This window comes from Rhinolophus sinicus, linkage group LG05, assembly GCF_036562045.2.
Source record: "Rhinolophus sinicus isolate RSC01 linkage group LG05, ASM3656204v1, whole genome shotgun sequence".
NCBI lineage: Eukaryota > Metazoa > Chordata > Mammalia > Chiroptera > Rhinolophidae > Rhinolophus > Rhinolophus sinicus.
Window position 1 is genome coordinate 87,026,469 of NC_133755.1, and position 25,163 is coordinate 87,051,631.

The following is a 25,163-nucleotide window of genomic DNA, read 5'->3' on the forward strand; positions in this document are numbered from 1 at the left end:
TCAGGTTCCCGCCCTCTGCTGTGCCTGGCGTCCCCAGAGTCCAGACCCTCTGTTCAAGGACTCCCGAGTAAAACCCGTCTCCTGCCAGGGGAGGGGCTCCTCCCCACCATGCAGGAAGAAGGGGAATTGGTGATCCACCTGCTCCTTTTACCTGCTTTCAACTCTTGGTTCCGCCCCTGGAGCACCCTCATCCCCAGAGGTGGCTGGGGCTCGAGGACATGAGCCTTTTTCGGGTTCTGCGGGCAAATCCACTTGCTTCCTGTGTGTTTTCTCTCTGCGGTGTCGACACACAGAGTTGGGAACATCTCCTCATCCTTTCTCTGTCCTGTGCCCGTGTGTGTGTTTATTGTAACACATACATTTGATACGAAACATTTATTAAACTTCCTTCCTGTCCTTTTAGTGGAGAAAGCAAAGATTAACCCTTCTGCCCTGTTTTACTGCAGTTTGGCCAGATGCTTTCGTGTTTTCATCTCCCCACTGTCCAGCAGGTCTGCTACAGAAAATTCTGACATTTGCATTCTCTTTATAGCATAGGCAGCAGAGACCTGTAATTTGCAAGAGCTGAACAGACCAGGCACCCTTGACATAGGATCCACAGAATCCCCGGAGAAGGCAGGACAAGGCTTAGGGTGGAAAGCCATTCTCGGTGTTCCTTTCTCCTGTAGCCCTGAGGGCCTGTGCGGTGTTTCTCCCAGAGCCACTCACACAGACCCTGCACTTACAGATGGCGGCTCCGCTCCTGCCCCACCCGCCCTCTCCAGGCCTCTGCTCACTCCGACAGAGGCGCAGCTGTCTGATGGCAGCGCCACCTGGCAGATCCGCACTCCCACCTGGGAACCACTCCACCTTTCTCCCTAATTTTTATATTTGCAGTTTATTTAATTCCACCTCTGGCAAATTCTTTCTCACATAAACACAGACATGGTTTTAATCCCTTTGTTCTCCCTCTTTTCATTTATTTCAAGAACTATTTAAAATACAGAAAAGAATAAAAAGCAATAGAACATTCTCTCACATACTCATCCCCAGAATTGACTGTAGTGAATATTTTTCACATACACTTAAAGTATTTTTTATTTTGATCAAATAAATAAAACATTCCAGTTAATGTGGGAATCAAAAGACTTTGCTCCCCAAAAGCAATCCTCAAAAGCAATCCTGTGCTCCCCAAAAGCAATCCTGTTCCCCACCCTCTCCTCAGAGACAACCACTGTCATGAATTCAGCGTATCCCCTTCCAGAATATTTAAAAAGTATTGTACAAGCATGTGTGTTTTCCTGAGTAACGTGTACGGTTTTGTGTGTGTATAGTCCCACACTGGACGTGGTGTCCTCTGCCTTGCTTGTTAGTAAACCTTGTGTGGTTTAGATCTCTCCACCGTGATATATATGGAGAGAAGGAGCACCCTCGGAGCCTCTTCTATTGTCCATGTAAGTGAATATAAAGATATAATGATAACAGCCAACGGTTACGGTGTTGTACCATATGCCACGCACTGTTTCCTCACTGGATCCTCATACTCCTAAATGTAACGGCTCTACTGTTATCACCCCAGTTTCACACAGGAAACTGTGGCTTTAGGGAACCGTCCTTTGCCTGAGGTCAGCTCGTAATACACGAGTGTGTGTGATCTCCAGCCACAGAGGCTAGACACCAACTCGTAGGTGAGGTGTCGGTCATACTCTGGGACGCAGGTGACAGTGAACAGTCAGGGCCCCAGCCTCTCAATCACTGGAAAGGTTCTCACTGTGACCTTTGGTGGACAGACTAACCATCACTAAAGCACAAACTAACCATCACTAAATCTAGCTTCCGTGGTTGACTCGAACCTGGTGGCTCTGGGACGTTGACAGATAACTTACCTTCTCTTTCTGCCGCGTCCACACCTCTGAAATGGGCCTCTGCTTGGCCGTTCACCTGCCAGCAGACCGTGCTGGGAACCAGATGAGATCGGTCATGATGGAAAGCACTTGGGAAACCACACAGTGGTCTGCAGAGGGGAGGCTTTTAGGAGCACGGGCTGTGGCTGCTTTTTCACCCTCCTTCTCCACAGCCCACCCCCATGGTTTTATATTCATTACAGTGTTCAATCCTCATTCCTCAAGCAGCAGCTTTACAGAGATTGTTTTAAAGCTCTTGTTGTTTTTTCTGGCTTGTTTAATTACTACTGTGCCAACATCATTTTTTTCTTCCTTTTTTTAACTTCATATATATCATATTTCAGCCTCATTGTGGGTTAAATTAAGTTTTATGGGTGGGCCTGGGAACCCAATCAAAATGTATAGCTTTATTTCTCTGGAAAAATTGCTTCCAAGCTTCAAACAACTAATTATAAGGGAAGTTTTGGAACACCACCAATTTGTAAGTTGGGACCACCGTACTGTTTGCAGTGTTTTCTAATTAGTTCATGGAAGGATAGCTGATCTCTCCACAGAGATGGTACACTTCTTAAGGGCAAGTACTACCTCTTGCCTGGATGCCCCTTAGCACCCGGCAGGTGCCAAGCTTAGGAGTGTGTTCAACAAACACTGGTTTTGTTCCTCCAAAGCCCGGCTACCTGTCGGCCTCCAGGAAATGGGCGCTGACGGCAGTGCCTTGGGCTGCTTGGAACCTCTGCAGTAGTCATTAAATCACACACTATCAAACCTGGTGGCTCACAGGGAAGTGGCATGTCTTGTCAGGGTTCATTTGGCTGAATGGTAATTACAGTAGTAATAACAATATCAACTATTGGGGTTTTTGGCACCTGGTATATGCCAGCACTGTTCTAGATGTTTTACACTTATTAAAGAATTTAATCATCACCAAAGTTTTATATAGTTATTGTCCTCATTTTACAGATGAGGAGACTGAAGCCCAGAGAGGTTAAGCAGTTTGCCTAAGGTCACAGAGCTGATAAAAATACAAAAGTGAAATTCAAACCCAAGCAACCTGTCCACCACTAGGCCATACTGCCTCTCATCCCTGAAAGGCCAGGATTAAAACCTGCTGTGTTGTTTTTTTTTCCTTTCCATCACCATGTATTTGATCCCCTTTACCCTCATCTTCCATCCCCCTCCCCCTTACCCTGTGGTAACCCCTAAACTATTGTCTGTGTCTATGAGTTTTTGTTTCTTCATTTGTTTGTCTTCTTCTTTTGTTGTTTTCAGTTTTATATACCGCATATCAGTGAAATCATATGGTTCTCTGCTTTTTCTGTCTGACTTATTTCGCTTAGCATAATAATCTCAAGAGCCATCCATGTTGTCGCAAATGACACTATTTCATCTTTTCTTATGGCAGAATAGTATTCCATTGTGTATATATACCACCACTTCTTTATCCATTCATCTATCGAAGGACACGGTTGTTTCCATGTCTTGGCAAGCATAACTAAAGCTGCAATGAACATTGGAGCACACGTGTCTTTATTTATAAATGTTTTCAGAGTTTTTGGGTAGATACCCAGGTGAGGGATTGCTGGGTCATACGGTAATTCTATTCGTAATTCTTTGAGGAACCTCCACACTGCCTTCCATAGCGGCTGCACTAGTCTGCATTCCCACCAACAGTGTATGAGGGTTCCTTTTTCTCCACAGCCTCTCCCACACTTGTTACTATTTGTCTTGTTGATGATAGCCATTCTGACTGGGGTGAGGTGATATCTCATTGTGGTTTTTATTTGCATTTCTCTGATGATTAGTGATGTTGAGCATTTTTTCATATGTCTATTTACCATCTGTATGTCCCCTTTGAGAAATGTCTCTTCAGGTCCTCTGCCCATTTTTCGATTGGGTTGTTTCTTTTTTGTTTTTGAGTTGTATGAGTTCCTTATGTATTTTGGATATTTGCCCCTCATCAGAGGTGTAAAACCTGCTGTCTGGACTGTCACCCCTCCCAACTGGAAATACCTTGCATAGCAATACAGTGCTGGTGTTTTCACTTGCTTCGTATCATGCGATCTGTATTAAGTAAGCTAGGTACATTTTTCAGTGCTTACATATACATTCTACCAAATTCAAACAGCACGAAAGGGCAGTAAATGTCTCTTGAAATCCTTCTGTCCAAAGCTAAAATCTTGACACCACTTTGGCAAATATTCTTCCAGACGTCGCCTCTGAATACCTATGTGTATAGGTGCCTGTCTGCAGTGTAATGGAATTGGCACCTCATTCTGGATGCATTTCCGTAACCAGGGGGTGGTATTATTTGTCAGCTGTGGATACATGAGGAAATTACAGCTCAGGAAAGGGGACTGACTTGTCCAGTGGAGAGGTAGCAAGTGCCAAGGTGGGGACATCAACCGTGGGTGAGTTTTTACGGTCTGCGGTGTCAGTTCTCAAAGCAAAGGCCACATGTATTTTTTGACACCCATCGCACCTGTGCAGACACTTACTCCCAGTACCAGGTCCTGCTCTGAACTGAGTGGGTGCCGTGCCCAGAATGCTCTAGTCTTCTGGGAGTGTTGCCTACTCAAAAAGAGATTCGGGGTACTTGGCAAGTAGAAATATTTATACAGGTTTCAATAAAAATGGCCGTTGAGCTTTTGTGTCGACTAACTGATGGTGGCAGTTTCCTGGCCCTGTGAAACCTTGGCTGAGGCAGCCTCCTTGGAGATTGCACAGTGATTGTAAATGTGGCCCTGACGTGACCATGATGGTTCCAGTGCCACCTACCATTTCCCCGTCCAGCGGCACTGAAAGTTGTTTTGAAGAATTTGAAGGAAAATGGAATCTGATATTTTGAGAGGGAGAGATGCTCATTACCTCATCCTAACCAACTTCCCTTCTTACTGGTGCTTTGGTCTTAGGGTTGGTATCCAGTTTTGCTGAAAATGAAATCATCTGTTCAACTCTCAGGCTGTGTTAGTGAAAATGAACTCTAATGTGATTAGGTATTAATGTAATGTAATGGAGGATTGGTATTAAATTGAGGCCTTCTGATCTTATTACTCCACAAATGCTCCCTCCTGCTCAGGCTGAGGCCCTGCCAGCCCTGCCTCCCGAAGCAGAAGTGAGGGGCAGTGGTGCCAAAGCCCCTGAGCCCACTGCAGGAGCCTGGGGTAGGGGGAGAAGGGCAGACAGGCAGACGGTGCGAACTGCAGTGCGTGAGAGGCGGGAGACGGGCTGCGGGCCCAGCCCTGCCCAGGACGGCCCACCCGAGGCCTTGCTTCCCTCACTGCCTGGGCGTCCGCGTGTGTCTTGTGGAGGCAGGAGGGGCTGCACACTGGAGGCATAACTCTGGGCCTGCCTGGGCTCTCAGAGCCACAAGGACAGTGAGCTTACAAGTGTCAGATGTCACCCTTATATCCAGAAGCACTTGAAGATTTTCTCTGATAGGCCTAGGACTAGAAAGCTAAGAACAAAACCTTTACCTCCTTCATTCCTAGCCCCTCTCTACCCGTCGTCTATTTTGTGAAACTGATTTGAACCTAACAGTTGTCACTGGCTGTTGTCACTGATCCTAGTTCTGTTTCCCTTTCCTGGAGGAGCGGTCTCAGCAGCAGGCGGTGGGCCCGTTTTGGTGTGTGCCGTAGCTTCCTACAGCAGCGGGCATGAGACTGATGCCCCACGCAGTGTGGGCAGCTCACTTCCCAGACCTGCCAGGAGGACATGAGTCTGTCGTCAGTCACACAGCTTAGCTAGGAAGGGAGAGCGAGGCCTGTGAGAGCCCAGGCCCAGTGTGGACGCCCCACAGGCCCCAGCCTGCCCAGCAGACTCCCCAAAAGAGCCACATGGGTCTGGGAGCAAAACAGTCCCCGAAAGAGCAAACAGGCCAAGAGTGCCAACTCTGGGGATGGTCAGATGGCATCACCTTCATGTATGAATAATAGCATTTTTACAAGGATGGCGATTTTTCTTGCGCTGTTTCCAGAAAACTGCTTGCAGAGGCACAGACTTTGCACACAGGATGGTAACGACTTTTTAATGACCTTCAGGGGCCTGGTGTCCAGGCAGCAGTGAATCAGTCTCAGTGGGAGGCTCCTAGCGAGAGAGAAGATGGAACACCTGAAGCCAAAGGGGGAAAAACAAACCACAGATACATATATTTTCTTTGGTAGCATTACTTGGTAATTAGACAATTACAGGAAACAGCTTCCCAGCAGCTGGCATTTCCACGGTGTGAGCGGAGGAGGGAAGGCAACTGTGAACTCCTCACATTTATTATAGGAAATATTATTGGCGTTTACAGTCTGGGTGCCACGCTGTCCTCCAGTGCGTCCTGATGAGCTGTGTGGGGTAAGCCCAGAGCAGAGCCCCCCTCCCAGGTTTGTTTAAGGCCTGCTCTGCTGGGCTTTAAAGGAGTTGGCCCAGCCCCTGGTAATTGATGAGGAATTGCCTTTAAAATATTGGGGCTGCTTTGGGTCCCACCCAGGGACTGGGCAGTCCTGAGAATAAACCGTCTGGGGGATGCGTTTGGAAGCTGGAACAGGTCGGGTAGGGGCCTCTTCTTCCCCAGGTGCTATCACTTGCATGGGTGGTGGGAGGGAGATCAGAGAGAAGAGCCCAGGGTTCACACTGCAGTGAGGGACCCCCACGTCTCTGACCGCAGTGCCGGGAATCCACAGCCACCCCTTGCCCTGCCCTCCCTCGCCCACGTTCCTGCCCTGATCCTTCCCAGAACCCTCCAGTGAAGTCACTGTTCCCACTCGGACTCCTCCATTCAGCCGACCGTGCTCTGAGGCAGGCCTGGTTTCACAGCGGAGAAAATGTGTTTTATGAACTCCCGCCAACCCTGATCACTGTTACACGGCCTCACTCTTGTCACAGTGTGAGCTTGGTCTGCGCTTAGGGCTTGTTTATGGAGAGCTTTATGAGGACCCCAGTCACCTTCACAGAAGGGGAGGAGTGCCGCCTTGCACGAGAGTGGAGGCTGTGAATGGGCCACGAGGGACTTGCTGCCCCCTTGGCCACACATCAGGCGCTGCCCCGTCGCGTCCCCCACCCTCCTGCAGCACTGGTCTCCCGGTGACAGGACAGCAGCCCCTCCTCCCTAGTTTGCAGGCAGGGCTCCCTGTGCCATCGAACCCGGCCAACGCTTGTGCTTCCTCTCACAGGTCCTGGCAATCAGTAACTTTTGAAAGACAGCCCGCCTCCTTCATCCGAATCGTTGGAACACACAACACAGCCAATGAGGTAAGGGTCTCCTTTCTTGAAAGATGCTGTGACATTTCATGGTGCACAGGTAAACGCTGCATCCCGAGGTAAGTGGAACTGTTTGTTCCACCCGCTAATGGCCTGGTGTTCAGACAGCTTGGTGCAGAAGGAAGCCCTGCTCTTGCACAGTGGGGGTATCATTATCATTTCTGAATGTCTCTTCACCGGCACATGAAAGCCAACTCCTATGGCTTTGCTTTCTCCTACCCGCCTCTGCGGAACTGGCAACCATGGAGACCTTGAGAGGTCAGATGCCCTGTCCTCAGTCCTCCGTTGGCCCGTCCCAGTCGGCGGCTCCCTCAGACGTCCCTGGATCTCTGTGGTGTTCAAGACCCCCAGCCCCAGGGGGCGACATGGTGCCCAGTTGCTGGTTTCCTGTCTGCCTACTCAGTCCTGCGCGGGCTGCACGTGAATGTTGATGAGCGAGCCTACCCCGTCCAGGCCTGCTCCCAGGGCCAGGCAGTCATTCCATGGACCTTGCTGTTGTTGGTCGATGTTCCCTCACCTTCGGATTTAGTGAGGGAAGAGTGGGCAGGTTGTTTCCTCCCATATTTGGTCCCCATGGTCAGGGCAGCAGTCAGGTGAGGAACCTGAGCCTCAAACATTGCCGTGCTGTTTTGTGTGGAATGGAAATGGCTCAGGAGAAGGGCACTGGGTTCGGGAAGGCACTGATAGTCATCGCACCAGGACAGCAGACTAAAGCAGAACCGAGCCAGGCTCACCTGAACTGTCGTTCCCTTAACATGGATTCCCATTGGGCTCACAGAGGCACTCAGGATTCACTCACAACTTAAGGTGAGAATAGCATCCGTTTCCATTTTGAGTTTAAACAATCAGAGTTAATTACCTTTTCTGTTCTTCAGTGGGTGTTGAGCAAGCACACGTGGGGATGGTGGGTATTAAGCCAATGGCCATGCTGTTGACGTAGTCTGCTCATGTCACACTTTCTGTCCAGTCATATGAGTTTAGTGTGGACCTCTGAAGGACCGCTGATTAGACAGGAATTATGAGCAACAATAAGGTTGAGACTTAGGAGGTAACTGAATGGCATAAAGAATAGTAACAGCTCTGCATTTTCACTGTAGTGTGATCTTTCTCAGATCCAAAGGGACCAGCTTCCGGGTGGGCAACCAGGGCAGCTGCACAGAGCCCCATGCCTGGATGAGCTCTGTGCTAGGGGTACAGCGCCCTGCAGCCATCTGGAAGTTCTTAGCGATGTTACCTTTGAATTATTTTGTTTAATAAAGGAAGCCCCCAGGGTCAGTGGGGCACCCACCCAGTTTCTGGAGCCTCAGCTCTGCCCCTTCTCAGCTTCCCAGGAAGGGTCCTCAGCTACCCACTCCCTGTCCCCAGTGCCTGAACCTGCCCAGGCTCCCCCTCCTCAGCCTGCCCCACAGCCACTGCCACCCTCCACTCTCAGTGGGGCCCTGGCCTGTTTGCAGGGAAGGTCAGGGAAGGCATGAATCCTGCATGTGAGTCACCCGACGAGGCCCCTGGCACCTTGAGCGTCTTCCCTGGTCTAAGGAGGTCCCCTGTGCCCAAGGGAATGCAACATCAAACAGCAAATGAAAATCCTTGACAACTCAAGAGAGAGACTGAAAAAAAAGCTTTTTCCTGCTTTTCGAACAAGAGGCTCCATGTTTTCACTTTGCCCTGAGCCTTGCACATGACATAGCTGGTCCGAGATTCATACACTATGTTTGTTGAATCAGAATTCTCCAGAGCACATTGAGATGTTTCTGGTACTTCAAAAAACATTTTAAAAAGTGAAAATATTGGGATAATTTATATTCATTTTTGCCTTTTTATTTATTTAAAATAAAAACAATACACACCCAGAATGTATTTCTTACAGAGAACAACTTGTAAACTGAATTCTGAAACTTTTTCTCTTACCTCTTCATTTCAAAATAAACATGAAAATTATAAAAGCCATTATTTTTAAAGCATAAAATTAAAGAATTCTAAATATCAGATCATAAAAGCATTTTTTATTTTTTTTGATGATGTAACAAAAGAAAAATTTGAATCTGCATTTTTAATACATAATGATCCCCAAACCAAATATCATATTTTTTGAAATTTTGCCAATAAATCCCAATTTTTCTAACCACTTAAACTTAGGTTAAATTAATTATGTATATATTATTAAATTGGAAAACCATCTAAATTTATCTTTTCATAACAATATGTCAAGCTAAAGTGAAATATTTTTCACTTGCAGTCACTTGTTTCTTATATTAAGGCATCATAAAAAGGACCAAATTTTTCTTTATCTCCTAAATGGGGCTCTGCAATTATGTATTACAATAGAAAGCATGCTCAACTTAGAGAAGGCTGGGAAGCACTGAAATGAGTCTGACCAGGGTGTTTTTCCAGCTCAGTCCCAAGCTCATCACCTCAGGGACAAGATGAAGAATAATCCCCATAGACCTCTAACGTTGGAGTTCAAGGTCTTCTCTCCTCTGATGAGTTTCCCAAAACTATATGTGCAGGGAGCCCCAGCCACTTTGGACCAGTTAGTTTGGAGACTGAACCAGCCAGTAGGAATGGGTTCGCTGGTCAGTCACCAACTGGTGATCTGTTGCATTTGGCCGAGGAGCAGCTTGCTTGGTTAGTGAATGAATCAGTTATTGATCAGGAAAAGAAGCTTCGATGTAGTGTTGCCGGCTGTGAAACATCTTAAATCATAAAATAAATAGTGACCAGGATCATAAGGCAAGATCCATAAATTGTATCATTCTCAGCATACAAGAAAGCACAAAAAAGTTGAATTTCACTGGGCATCAAGCATAAACAGAGGGTGCCAAAAAAATGTATACACATTTTAAGAAAGGAAAAAACTATTAAAATTATAATACTCAACATATACCGATAACAAAAGATACATACAAGTCATGTGTATGCATTGTTCTGGCGCCCCCGGTATAGCAAACCTTCGAAGGAATGTGCTTCACTGCAGCATAGCTGGATTTGAGGACGTCATTTGGAAGAAGTAGCATCACCTACCTTAGGCACGGCGGGAGTGGGTGTAAGTCGGTGTGAGGGACAGGGGCTGCATTAAGGAGGGGGAGGTGACATGGGTTGGTCGGGCAGGACTCCTGGCAGAGGCAGCCCTGAGGAAGCACCGCGATGGCACAGATGGCTGGGGAAAGGAGGCTGGGGCGGAGGCAGGAAACCAAGATGGCGGGGTTCCATGCTACCCGGATCCCTGGTCCCACGGGAGTGACAACCATGCCATCAGAAAATGAGGGGCAGAGCACCTTCTCACAGTGGAGGACATGTAGAGGGGAGGCAGGGCTTCCTCCGTCTGTCATTGTTTGTTTGCCAAGCGACACCCGTGGCCTCCATTTAGTCAGAGCCAGGACCTGTTTCCCTTTAAACATGGATGTTTACCCACCCGGAGACTTTGTGCCAATTTCAGAAGCATAGGTGGACTTGGTTTTTAGCATGGAACATGTCTGTGTGATAACAGAAAGAGAAATGTGGGTGAATAAACTGCCACATCTCCCGGATAAGACTGCTTTCTGCAGGTGGCGCCCCATCCAGAGAGGGAGGGTCAGAGCAGGGCACAGCAGGGAACGTGCAGCTTGAGGAGCATTCAGAGTAGGTGGGGTTGGGCTGTTCTGGCAGAAGGTGGAAAGTGGCCTGCATGGTGTGGAAGTGGCCAGAGCTGCTGGCAGCTCTGCGACTGTGGCAAGGGAAACCACGCCCACCTCTACACCTCCGGCTATTGGAATAGCTGAGCCTCCTGCACTAAACCAGATTGGGATTTCTTGCCCGATGTAGGTATGTGTCTGTCTTGCTCCGGTCGGCCAGCACGCAGGGCCCAGCGCCTCTCTGCTGCATGTTAATTTCCCTCACTTCTCTCCCGCCGGCCAGGGCCCGCTCTCAGGTGACAGACCCTTTGGCCGGCTGTGAAGATTCAGATTTCTTGACCACCTGTTTTGGCACACTTCTGATTTCCTGCGGCATTTCATCCCTCTCCTCTGGGAAGTGTATGTCTGCTGCTGGCACCTGTGTTTCATCTTCCTTTGGGAGCACTGCAGCAATGAATTCAGTTAATTTTTACCTACGTTTATAACTTCTGTCGATAAATTCCCTAATGCTTACCTCTTAAAAGCTGTACCACTTCCCTCAGTGACCTCCTGCTCCAAGGATGACTCAGTGTCATCCTTGTCATTTATGTTAACTTCTGAGAACATTTTCCTTTGGTTTTCTGTGTGTGTGTGTGTGTGTGTGTGTGTGTGTGTGTGTGTGTCTGTGTCTGTGTCTGTGTCTGTGTGTGTGTCTGTCTGTCTGTCTCTGGCTCTGCTCCTCTCGCTGCTCTGGACGCTCCCCTGAGTTGCCATATTCCTCACGTCGCGTACTTGCCTCCTTTACCCGTGGCCGCCTTCTTGCACACCCTCCCTGCCCACTCGCAGCGTATCCTTTGTCTTCCCCTCACACTCGGCACTAGATGGCAGGCACATGTCAGTTTGTCTTCCAGCACATCCACCCTCTCTTCTGCTCTCCTTCAGTTGTTTTCATTCACTGGCTTCTCCCCAGTGTCTGTAGCCAAAAAGGTCCTTCTCGCCTGTTTCCTCAGCTGCTTCCTGGGGTCTCCATCACCAGCTCAGCAGTCGCGTGCTCGTTCCAGCCCACCTGCCTCAGTGGCTAATCGACTCTGAGCGACTCAGGAGGCAGACACTGCTCCCCTTTCTAAGTCTCTCTTGTCCAAAACAAATTAGAAACCAGGCCTTGGTGACAACACCGCCCGTGTCCCAGCAGATCTGTTTCGCTCCAGGGGCCACAGAGCCACACTGGTTCTGACGCAGCGCCTCCCATGGACCCGTCCTTTTCATTCCATGAATTACCTAGAACAGTGGTCTTTCCCACTCCTCCATCCTTAAGGAGAGCAGCCTGGGCCCAAGGAGACCTGTCTGTGGACCCATGAAAAGAAGTTAATGTATTAAAAGAAATAGAAGTTACGCCTATTTTTGGTTTTTGTTTTTGGGGTTTTTGTGTGTATGTGTGTTTGGGTTTGTTGTTGTTGTTGTTGTTGCTGTGGCTTTTGTGAAAACCTGCATTTAAGAGCAAGCTTTGGAATGATTTTTCCTAGGCAGGGAGCTCAGGGGGCTGAGCAGCCCCAAGGGTTAAAAAGGACCAGGAACAACTAACTCTATGCCACATACAAAGCCTGGGCTCCTGCTCACGAGAACCCACGTGAAAGCTTTTGCCAGTCAGTAACAGAAACTAAGGGTGGTATTGACAGTCTGTAGGCAGCTCTCAGCGTTCCATTTGCTTATCGAATTTATGTAGCTGAGGAGAGAGGCTGTGTCATATTCATCTTGGTATCCTCGGCACCAAGCATGGGCCTGGCAAGTCGCAGAGCACCTGCCAGCTGAATGAGTGAATGAATCATTCGGTCTGTCCATCCCTCTCTCCCTCTCCCCATCATCAGCCAAACAAAGAAAAAGAATTAGTAATTCAGCGTCTCATCATCGAGAGACCATGGCATTCAGAGGCAGTGTTTCTGTTGTCATACTGAGGAGCTTCCTAAACCAGGAAATTTTGTAAATGGAAAAGTACGTGTGCCAAATACCTCAGCATCTCCTACTTTAGGGCCCTTATAATAATAATTATTATGACTACTATTATTATAAATTATAATACCTGGCACTCACTGTGTACCAGGCCCTATTCCAAGCCCTTCATATTTATTATACTATGTAGTCCTCATATGTGAAGTAGGTTCTGCTCTCCCTGCATTTTAATGAGGAGACTCAATACCAGGTGTCAGCAAAGGTGAGGGGCGATGGGCGCTTCCCGTCCAGTGCAGTGGGGGTATGAACGGAAGCAGCCACTCTGGAGAACAGTTTGGTACAACCTACCAACGCTGAACACTCGCACACCTGCCCTGTAAACACTTACCTGTGTTTAGTCTCTAAAGAAACTCTTACACAATCTCAGGATGCGAGAACGAGGATGCTTGCAGCAGCACTGCTCATCCCAGACCCAAATGCGACCCCGTGCGACGGTGCGTCTGCGAGAGAAGGGACGAGCAAGTGTAGGACGCAGTTAGAGGGGCCGGTGCGATCTGTGTGACCCTAGACCCGAAAGTACGTGTGGTAGGATTACATTCATGTCAGTCTCCAAAAAAGGCAAACTAAACTAATTAAGGATGCATACACAGGTGGTAAAACTATTCTTTTTTTAAGCAGAGAAATGATCATTGTTATTAAAGCCAGAACTGTGGTTTCCTCGGGCGGCAGGGCTCGGATCAGGAAGGGCCACGGGGAGGGACCACAGGGGCCAGCAGAGCTCCTGATCTATCACCCACATGGGGCTTACGTGGTGCTCACAGGTAATTCAGCAAGCCGTGCAAGTGTATTTCATGCGCGTTTTAGTGCATGGCTTTCACATTTAATGTTTTGCTTTAAGCAAAAAAGGGAAATGGATGAGGAAACTGAAGCTGAGCGACCTTAAGTGAGTGATTTGTACAAGGTCAGCCCACTGGTGAGTGGCAGAGCCCGGATTTGAACCCAGGCAGTCTGGCTCTTAGTATCCAGGCTGCTCCATCTCCCAAAAAGGTATAATAAGTAGTAAAGCCACAGAAATGAGCCCCGCTCTGCCCTGGCCCGGTTATCTGAGTCACATGTTGGCGAGCAGATGTGTCCTGTAGGCAAGTTTGTGCGCAAGCCTGTGCTAGATCTAGGAGAGAAACCAAGGCAGCGCCCCTCCTTAGGGGAGCTGCGGCTTCACTGCCTGAGAGAGACCAACCCCCAGGAAGAGCGCTTGACCCTAGTGGCATTGCGAGTAGCAGTCAATGGTAGAGACGAAAGTGCAGTGGTGGGAACTGAATCAGGGGGGCTGGTGTGGATGGATGTAGGGGCCCGGGCCTGTGGAGGGGGTTCCTCATCTGTAAAATGGCCCTTGGGATTGGGTAGCCATGAAGGGGGTGGTGTGCGGAGGGTTTTGGAGGAGGAAGGGAGGGTGCAGGTCCTCCTCACAGGCTCGATGCTCGTTGGGTGGGGAATAGTCACCTACCCAAGAGCCTGAGAAGGACAGAGGCTGTGCACGAGCCGGCACCTGCAGGACTGAAAGTCTGCAAGTGGCTACTTGAGCTGCCCTCCAGGACCACTCAGCGCGGAGCCTGGAGTGAGGCACAACTTATTTACAGGCTTCTATCAGGCCGGTGAGTGGCTGTGGGCTCCCAGTGCCATCCTTGTTCCCATAGCAACATGTGGCTCTAGTGCAGAAAAAAACAAACAGGGAAACGGACTGTTTTTTATTAAAGCTCTTTCCTGGCGTAGTGATCATATTTCCCAGACTCCACCCTCAGGTCTGATCATGCTCTCTCTGGCTCCCCGAGGATTTCCCTGGCAGTATCTAGAGGATATCCTCTCAGGCCTGAAGGTGCACGTCAGTCACGCTGGCTCCCAAGGCCAGGGTTCCCAGCCGGCAGCACCAGAATTGACAGGGACCATCCTGGTGGCGGAGATACGGAGCCAGTGGATGGACAGGCAAGCCTCATCCCTCAGAGAGCTCGTGATCAGCCCAGAGACCCCATTCCAGCCCTCAGACTCCAACATCTGCCACAGAGAACCCGGCAGTCCAGGGGTTGCATGCGGCAGTGATGGGCAAAGGGTACACACAGATAAAACCTGCTGGGGAATAGAAATCATTGAAACAAACCAGGTTTCAGACAGCACCTGGGTGCCCTGTGTGGTGTATGTGAGGCCGAGGTGGCATTTGCAAGGGCAGGACTAGGTGTGTGCAGAGAGAGGATAAGCACTGCAGCGGCAGAGCCCAGGGCCAGGCCAGGTAGGCCAGCCTGGCACCTGTGAATTTGTACAGTCGTCCTAGCAGGAGGCTTTGCCTGGCTCCCCCACTGTACCGCACTTCTTGAGGGCAGAGACTGAGTCGTGGTATCTTCATGTCCCAGCACCCAGCCCAGTGTCCAGCACACAGTAGCCCATCCATAAATCAGACTGGGGCCAGAGCTTTGGTGCAGGGTGCTGAGGGAAATCAGCTCTGAGGACTCACTGCTGACAGCCTGGATCTGAGGAATGAGGGAGAATGAAGATCTCACCATGGCTGTAATCCCCGTGACCTTGGAGAATCGGAGGGCTGTGATGGCTGTGAGAATGTCTGGAAGCATTTACTGGGAGAAAAATACAGGATGGGTGGGAGGTGGTTAAAGGTGAGCTTAACGTGGATTAAAGACTACACATGGTCAAGGTCAGGTGCCTCAGAAGAGTCAAGCTAAGAAGAAAGGAGGATGGAAAAGTAAGCCTGAGAAACAGGCATAATTCATGGGGCAGGAGGTGAGAGAGAGAAGTGGGTAGAAGGAAGGGCAGAGTCTCGGCACATGTGGACCAGGAGACCTCAGCACTGGCGGCAGCCACACCCTCCACCTGCTGTGTGACTCCCAGCAAGTCATTGCACCTCCCTGGCTCTCAGGACACTTATCTTTAAAATAAGGAGAATGAACTAGATCTTAAAGGTTCATTCCCAGTGAGACAGAAAAACAGCAGAAAAATATTTAATTTGTAGCATAATTATAACGGAAGACCTTTTTATAGGCATCTTTGTACTTAAATGTCTATTATGAAAGATTTTATTGGAAGAAGAGAGGGAAGGTGACACAACAGCAAGCACGTGTCATTGTTCCAAGCACTCTAGTCCTTATGCCTCTTGTATTGGAGCAGCGATAATTCTGCACCAAGCAACTGGCCCAGGAGCAGGTGCTCCCGGAACCTGAGCAGGTGAGTGCTGGGAGCCGCTGAGCAGTGAGATGAAGGGAGACCTCCGGCCTGTGAGGATAATATCAGACAGGTCCCACTGCTGAGCCAGCAATTAGGCGTTAGGCCTGAAATCTGCATGCAGCTGGAGCTCTTCAGACAGAACAGACGCACATCCCCTGGATGAGGTGAAAAACTACCCAGGAGGGCTGGGGCTGCGTGCACAGCCTTCCGGGGAGAGTGGGGCCATGCCGGGCTCTCTCAATGCCTGTCCAGCGGGAAGGGTCCTTGATAGGGCCACATCAACCAGGTCCTACCTGGGAACTAGGACATTTCCCTTCTTTTGTTCTTTCATTTTTCAACAATAAAAAGATACCTTCTGCCACTCCAGAGCCAAACTAATTAAGTTAGAGAATCGCTGCCCCTGGAACCCTAGGGTGTGCACACATAGGAAACAGAATCAGGAATTCGGGGCTGCCTGGGGTGATACATATTGGAAAGGCCCTTTTTCCAGAACGTTCCAAGCCATGGACTTTCAGTTATTTGTGGGTGCCCTGGCTGATGTGAATATGGGATAGTGACATTGGAAAGTTGCCATGTGTAAGCAGCGTCACCAAGAAACTTACTCGCATCCCATTAGAAGTGAATGCTGTGCAAAACGATTTGGTACCCCGCCATCCTAGGCAGTGCTGAAGACTGTTGCTCAGTCTGTATATGTCTCCCTGTGAAACGGGTTCCTCACCTGAAAACGATGTTTTGGGCTGTTTGGATGTCCATATATAAAATTCTGATTTATAAAAAGTGGTGTTTTGCTAGCAACATTTGGTCTTCATTTTTAAAGGAACCCAAATAAAATATCCCTGCAGTCTGTGGAGGGAGTCTTCTGCCCCTAAGAGGAGTGTAAGAAAGGTGTTAATTGTCACCATCATCAGAATCAGTTAAGTTTACTGGGCCGAGTGGGTGTGTGATGCTGCCACACCCGCCAGACACTGTGAAAAAAACAGGAAGTCCGCAGGGTGGTGTAACTCAGAAGCCACGTCTCTGTTTCTGACTTATGAGCAAATATCATTGAGAGGTAGGTATCTATTATAAAGATACCTCGCCTTGTAAATGTAAGTTGAAAGCTTGGATCAGAAATCCTATTTGTATCGGTTGGCATGAAAGCAGTCTGTGAAAATTACTCAGGAGAAACCAGAAAGGCAAGGCAGAGGCATTGATCACCATTTATTAAATTTTCCTGATTTCTGCTGCAGTTCACAGTGGACTCTCAAGCCAACTTGGGAAAATTAGCAGAGGCTTCTCTGCTTTTAAAAACCTTGAAGACATGTCAAACAAATAGTGCTTGGGGAGTCCCTCTAATAAAAGGCAGCCAGCAGCCAGCCGAGGAACCAGCCTGACCGAGAAGGCGCTGCTGCAGTCGTGTGCCTCCTGTCCAGGGTTCCCAGAGAAAAGAACATCCCCAACTACCTCCAGCATCCAGAGTTATGGCTCCCGGAGAGGACAGGCAAAGTGATACTAAACAGCAGCTTCAGAAAAGGACGCTGGATAGTGACCGAGGCTGTGGCAGAGTCATGCACACGACTACATTCCAAATTAGCCGGCTCCTCTCGGGGGACAGATCCAGAGGCCATTGACGCTGGTTCAGCGAAGGTGCCCCTTTGTGAGCAGCAGCAATCAAACAGGCTAATGGGATACATGATTGCCGAAAAGGGGAAGGGAAAATGATGCGGCAACGGTGGTAATGGTTTTGCATAAATCAGTAGTGTGACTCTGCCCTGTATGCCTCATTCACTTTTGGTCACATCCTTTCCAAGAGGTATTGCAGTCTTGGGAAGGTTCAGATGAAAGAAATTGGATCACACAAGCTTCTGAGCAAAGAGAAACTCAGAACCTGGCTGTTCCACCTAGAGGGAGGTCCCCAGATGCTCAGTGGAAAGAGGAGCTTAGGGGTGTGATGGGACCAGCAGCACATTTCCAGATGGCATCCCCCCACTCCTCCAGTTTCCCAGGAAAGGAGCAGAGACGCCACAGCCCCCCTCCCTTCATGCACCTCTGCTGGCCCCAACCACGTGCCTGCTGTCTGGGTGTCCATGCGCAATGCGTGCACATCTGAAGGGGGCGTCCCGAGGGAAGGAGCCCCAGCCTGCACACGATGCTGGGAGGCGCACACACGTGGGTGCTTGTGCTGCCTCTGCAGTCGTCCAGGACCTGGCTGGGCGTTGCCTTTGCACTGGTGCCGTGTTAGGTGCAAGGCTGGTGGGCTGGATTATCCCGAGATGGCTGAGCCAGCACAGGGCTCTGTAGAGGGGTGACAGAGTGGGTAGGGGACAGGTTGCCGGGAGCGAGATGCCAAGGCCAGACCTTGATTCCGAAGTGCTCTCTCTGGCCCCTCGTGGGAGGCCACTCCCCTCCCTATCTGCCTCCCAGCTCTTCAAGGCCTAGTTGATGCAAGTCTTCCTCTCTGACTTTCCCGAAACTCCCCTTTCCCAAGAAAATTAATTTCTCACACACCTGTCGTATTACTGATCACATGCTATTGTGGTATACTGTGTGTGAGGCAGGCATCTGATGCCGAGAGACCACAGGCTTTGGAGCTCCTTGGCCCTGAGGTTGAATGGGTGTGACCTTGGGCACCCCGTTACCTGGCAGGGGCGCCTCTGCCCCACCCGCTCCCCTGTTGGGCTGGGAGGTGTGTGCAGTGCCTGGGTAGTGTTTGTGCTCAGTGAGGTCATCGAAGTTTCAAAAATAAAAACAGCGAAAGGATCTGACGGTGACTACAGGTCCTTGGTGGTTACTGAGCCTGGAGCCCCGGGGCCCCCGCTGCTGCCACCTTCCATAGCACCACAGTCTGCCAGCCTCGTCCTCCCAAAGAATCCCTGCAGTCACTGCGGACCATTTTCTTCCTTGTATCAGTCTTACTGAATCTGTTACAAGTTCTGTTATTCTTCCTTTTAAAATGACTCTTTCCTGTTTATCCCAAATTGTTGAGTTCTCCATCAGGGGATTTCAAGTGTTAACCTGAAAATAAAAGTCCTTTCAAAGTGAGAGGCAACAAGCATTTATTTGAGATCAAAGAATAACCATTTGGGAAGCACTGATTGATGCAGAAGCCCGGATAATGTCCAATTAGGAGACAAAGGCGATGGGTATTTATGAGAAAGGAAAGGGAAACAATTACGTTACTAGAAGGAAGGCATTTCTATCGGTGCAGATAACATATCATAGTGATGCTAACTAAACACCTTAGCCGTCAGTCAGGCAGTCATAGTATCTGCCCTCCTGTCATCCTTGCAAACGGTTCTTTGGGACACAGTGTTGTTTTAGGCCCAGTGCAAAGGTGATTGTGCCCTGTTTTAACATTCCAAACGTGGGAGGCATAACACATGTGAGGCAGTTCCTCTGGGATGGCAGCTGTGGCTCTATTTTAAAGTGGTTCTGTTTATATTATGATTTTTTTTTACACAAGGTTTAAGGGTTTGTTGTCATCTACTTTCTTTTGACACTTAAATTATTTGTCGCCATAAATCTGTATTGCTTTTGCAATATTTTAAATTAAAAAAATCCTCCTTTTTTAAGAGTCTCCTCCCTCCAGAGCCCCTAGCTCCCTGCCCAGGTCTGGGCCGGGCCCTCCTTCTGTCCCCCAGCTGTGGCCTTTTGCGCACACTGCCCCCAGCACCCCTACCTCACACCTTCCTGCTTTCTGTGTCATCACCCTCAGCTTGAAAGCCTGCAGTGGTCGCCCCTCTTCTTCTACACTGAGGGTTCCCTCCTCTGACCTTCTCAACTCAGCTCAGACATCTTCTCCCAGGAAGCATCCTTGACTCCCCAGGCTGGCTGAGGACCCCTCCTCTACACCCTCATGGCTCCCCTTATGCCCAGAGCTCCTTCCTTTTCCGCTAATATATCTGTTCACCTCACTGGATGGTGCACTCAGAGGGGCCCGGACTCCCACGGGGTGCATGCAGGAGGCGCTCATAAGTGTTGGTGGAATAAGTGAATGAATGAATGCACTCAGACCTCCTGACCTCTGAACCCTACTCACACATTTGGCGTCTCCAGCCACGCCTACCGTACGTGTCACGCTCATTCTGCCCTCTGTGCCTGGCACATGGAAGCACCGGTCCTTTCCCGACTTCCACCTGCCCTTAGCCTGTTCCCTCTGATGCCCACTGCACACTGTCTCTTTGTTGACTTCAGGCCTCACGCATCTTTCCATTTGTAAAACACCCTTTTTCACTTAGAACCCTCACCCCTCAGTTTGTGGCTTAATAAAAGTAACTGTTTCCTGTGTGTCGCCTTTGAATCCAGCAGACCTGTGTGGCTCTCCAGAGACACTCAGGGCGCCCGCATTAAAGTTAGCTGGTCCTTTAGTGACACTCTTGGGACTCCAGGTCAGACTGAAGCATGGCTCTGAGCTGCCCTCATCCCTCACATCCGGCCTCAGAACTCCCACCAGAACCACCGGGGAGCTCAGCCAGGCGGGTCGCAGCTGAGGCTAACACAGCCTCCGGTTTCCCCAGCTTAGGTGGAAGGGTCGACCATGGGCTGTGTGGTGTCAGGGAGAGGAGTGGTCATGATTCCTCGAGGAGAAATATTCGTAGGAGAACACCAAACTAGCCTGTGGAGATTTGCCGTCAGTATTGTTAGGTGTATTGGGAATAGCAGCCGTTTGCACTATGATTTTAAAACAGGTTGGTTACATGGGCTAAAGATGGTTATGCAGTTAACATCACCCAAGTTAGAGAAGTGGGACTAACAAGGGAATGAGGCAGGAAGAGTCAGGCCAGTGAACATTAAGTGCTCACTGCAGGCAGAGTGGCTTCCCAGGCTTGTTACCAGCTCCGTGCAGAGCAGGAAGCCACCCTGCCCCTCAGGGTAGCGTCACTTCCGGGAACCCTTCCTTAGGTGAAGGCATGTTCTGAAGAACCAGCCATTAGTTAGTGCCCGGCCACACTGAGAGCCTTTCTAACTTTATTTTTCAATCCAGGATTTTCATTGATGTGTGCAAGGCCCTGAGCGAGAGAAAGGACGAGCTCGCCTTGGTCCTTGAGTCAGATGGGAACCGACAGAGCAGCAGACAGAGGCAGGAGAGACACTGGGCCTCGGGCGGGAGGCACTGGAGGCCTCGCGGGGCAGGGCAGGGCTCAGGGCGGGTTGGATGCGAGCACAAGGAAAGAAAACCCACTGGATACAAGAGGGGCGTGCTCGAGGAAGGACGAGTGTAAGGCAGTTCCGGGGTTAGCTTCAGCCTGCAGCTCTGAGACAGGGCGTGAGTGAGCGCTGGCGTCACACAGATGAAGAATTAATTACGTCATGGAGCAGGATAAGGAGCTTGGGGTCAGGAAGGCGCAGGTGCAGGGAGAGGCCACGTGTTCAGAGAAGGTGGAGACATGGGCGTGGGAAGTGTGACGGCCACGCTGAGGAAGGGGGCAGGCTGCTCCCTTACAGACAGCTCTAGGGGCAGCTTGAGAGTGTTGGGTGGGACGTGAGGAAGCGGGATGTGTTCGTGGGGGTCGCCCTGGCCACTCAGCCTGGCTGTGTCCCTACTGTCCCATGCTTGGAAAGAGCAGTGTTCATAAAGCAAAAGAGACTGTCAGTAACCCAGCAGAAGGTGGTCTTGTCACTTCGAATGCTTAAAGGTGAAGCTGGTGCAGAAGAGCAGATTAATAGTCGCACTTAGGAGATTCTCTGATTTACCTTGCATAGCTCAGGTCAGAGCCGATGGCCCAAATAGTTTTTAAATCTCCATGAAAGGCCCTCCCACCTGGTTGTTGACAGGTAAGCACCTGCAGATGGGCCCAAAGAGGGAGACTTGCTATAAAAGAAAGAGAGGAAGGAAGGAAAGGAAAAAGGAGGAGAGACGGGGCTAACACCACAGGGCAGGGACAGCACCAGGCCTGAGGTGTGAGGAGAGAAACCAGCTCACTAAGAAAAAAGTCTCTGCCAGAATGAGGAGAGCAGGCCGGAAGATGCATGCCTCACTTAGCCTTAATATTATAGTTTGAAATGTGAAATTTGAAACAGTGGTAGATAAATGAATTGAAGTGGGAATATGGAAAAATAGTGATGCAGGAAGGTAAGCACAGAATTTATATTTTAAATATAATTTCACAGTTGACATTACATTTGTCTTCTTTGCGAACTTGATTCTACAGTAGCCGGGTGTGTGTGTGCCTGAGCATGTGTACACCTGCGTATGGTGTGTGCGTGGCGTGGGTTCGTGTGTACACACGAGGGCATGCGCGGTGCGTGTGCATGTTCGTGCTCGAGCTGTGCAACGTGTAAGCTCCCGGAAGAGGCAGGGGCAGCCCCTCGTCCCCCCAGCTGTCGGCCGCAGCTGTACCTCCTGGCCCACTCCAGTCACCTCTGTCTGGTCCCGCCTCAGGGAGATCGGCCGTGTCCCCCAGCCCCGCCCTGCGCCCTGCCCGCTCCCAGGGTGCTAGTGCCTTATCCCCTACAGATGGGCCTTATCCAGGATTGGACTCACCCAGCATGGGCAGATCCAAGGTTCAGTGGCTCCTCCCCAGCCAGCAGACCCCTGGGAAGGAAAGGTTGGGCCCCTACCCAAGGGAGCAGGAGGGTTGCAATTCTCCTGGGAGCACTGGGTGGTGGGGGGGTAAGATGGGGGGGCAGCAGTGTGCCCATGTGCCCCGCCCTCTGGGCTTGAGCACCGCCGGCCGTGCCCTTGTGCCACGTGGCCTACCTTTCCTGACTGTCCACACAGGCTCCAGGCATCGGGGCACCAACCTGCCCTTCTTTGGCGTATCACCACAAACCAGTTACTCATGGTTTAGCCTCAGCATTTGCAAGTTCAACTACAGCCTTACAAGTTGCATCATCTTACTTATCTAGGGCCTCTGGCTGGTGTAGGAGAAGCCTGGCAGCCAAAGGCAGCAAGCCTTGGGATAAGGTAGCGCCTCACCGTGTGGAGAGCCTGGCCCTGCCAGCTATTTGTCCAGGAGGCTGTGTTCTAGCAGCGGGTCTTCTGCCCCTGGCCCCCCAGCCCCAGTCACTGGTGGCTCTCTGGCTCCCCCAGCTCAGTTCCTGTCACATTGCTGGCTCAGTGCCAGCACACAAGTTTCTTTAAGACTGGGGGCCACCAGGACCCTCAGGAGCTAGATCTGACCCTTATCCCATTCCGCTGAGGCCGCCCTCGCTGAGCTTAGCCTCTGCTCTTGCTGGGACTCACGCTGCCAGGCTGCCCCCGTGAGCCTGTGCCAACTCGTCTCAGCCTGAAGGTTGGAGCCTCTCTTGGATTGACCCCACTGCTCTAAACCTCACCTCTAATCAAGGTCTGTCTGGTTTTCTCCTTCAGTGCCTCATGGACCCTAGCTTGGCCTCTGGGGCCTCCTGCCCAGACCTCTCACCACTGGTTGGGGAAGGCGCTGTTGGCCCAAGCCGATCCCCCTCCCCGCGCTGCCCTCCATCTCCAGGCCCTGCTCCTCATTGCAGAGGAATCTTCCCCCAAATCCCAGGACCATGTCGCCAGCACACACACTCCTGAGGCCAGCATCTTTATTGTTGGAGCTGATGTACTGGCCGGGTCCTGTGGGAAGCAGCCAGTCAGTGTTTATGGGGTGAGCGACGGATCCTGGGGGAGTCCTGCTCCAAAGCCCCTGCCAGCCCCACCGCTGACTTCCCCATGGTTTGCTGCCGGGATCTGCTCGGACACCCTGGGCTTGTCACTCCCCAGCGTCTTCAGTGTGTCCTCCCTTGCCTGGAACACTTCTGACCACACCGTGCCCTCGCCCGCCCCCCAGGTCCTGCCTGCTGACTGGAGGAGTCTGTGGCGAGTTCAGGGTTTCCTCAGTGCCCTAATATCTTACTCACATTTTGTTTGCGTATCTCCTAAAAGGGGTTTTGAAAAAAATGTAATCCTTTGAATATTTTAAGGTTGAGAAGTAAAATATGTCTTCAGTTTAAATAAAATTATTTTTAATATGAGGTAGGAAAAAATAAACAAGATGGAAGACGAGTACTAATTATTAGGAATAAATATCTGATAATCAAAATATCTGTTTGATTTGCTCAAACAGATTTTAACTAACTCATTGAAGAAGGTACATCAATGTGAAAGTAATTGTGGAAACTTACATCCATGAGTTTTAGCCAGAGTATCTTGAAAATGTTTTCATAATTCTGGAAAAATTCCAGTTCCTTTTTATAAAAAATTACATAAGTCGGAATATACTTCAGTTCTGAATTCAGAACATCTCCCTCAGGCCAAGTGTCACCGTCACAGGGACTGGGAGACATTGGGGCCTGTGACTCACCAGAGGCTCATGGGGGGGGTGGTCTGTGCCCAGCCAGGGCCAGGGCGCGGCAGGCGGGGCAGGAGGGCTGTGCTTTCTGTGAGGCGGGAATGGCGTTGTGAATTCAGTCATGTTCTCAGGCAGTTTTGGAAAATATGGAATTTGAGGATCTGGAAATTGATTTCCTTCAAGCTGCCAGCATGATCCTTGGAAAACAGATCTGAGGGTACCCCAGACTGAAGACCACCACTGCAGAGCGTGTGGTTCCTCCGCTTCAGCGAACTCAGGACAGGAACCCCAGAAAGAGCGGGCACCCCAGTGGAGAGAGGACTTTCCATGTGTGCTGGGGAGGGTGCGGGAGGTACCCCTGAAGGCCCGCCTCTGAGAGACTTCCTCTGATCCCCCTCCTCCCTGCCCCCCGCAGCTCACATCCAGCGGTGACCTTTGCTCCGTACCAGATGTGTTAGGCTCACACCACGGCTTCCCACAGCTGTGCTGTGTGTTGTCAAGGTCATGGCCAAGGCTCCCCCTGGCTGAGCGCTGGGCTGTGCGGTCCCCTGTCTGCAAGTAGCACAGCACGGAGCTCAGAAAGGTTTCCGGAGAGACTTGCTGCGGGGGAGAGAACCTTTTCCTGGCTGCTGGGGGGTGGCTGGCTCCTCCTGGTGAGGGCCCAGGCCTTATCATTTGTGCCCCCTACCCCCCCCCACGCTCTGGGCCACAGTATAATTATGCAGGGAAGGCGGGGCTTGTTTGCACCTTTGGAGATAAGTCAGGTCCTCCCCTGGGGTAATGTCTGCTGGCTTTTTTCAAAATAAGTTTTGAGATACACACCATCCAACTCACCCATTTAAAGTGTATAATTCAGTGGTTTTTAGCATCTTCACCGAGTTGTGCCACCATCACCACCGTCAATTCAACCCCTGTTGACTTTTAGCCCAACTGCTAAATACAAGAATTAATTAGTTCATTAACTTACAAAGAAGAGCGCCTGAGACAAGAGAGAAATTCAGTGAGAACATTTTATAGGAATCCACGTGGTGCTGCGT

At 50.2% G+C, this 25,163-nt stretch overlaps 1 protein-coding gene across 1 annotated transcript in view; it reads left to right on the top strand.

Moving 5' to 3' along the window:
• The window catches only part of BTBD9 (BTB domain containing 9), a 389,548-nt gene that overhangs the window by 357,725 nt on the left and 6,660 nt on the right, over positions 1 to 25,163 (top strand). Inside the window, exon 10 of the mRNA XM_074332880.1 lies at positions 7,040 to 7,118. Within this exon, the coding sequence (XP_074188981.1) occupies positions 7,040 to 7,118 (79 nt within the window). The remainder of the gene's footprint in view (positions 1 to 7,039; positions 7,119 to 25,163) is intronic.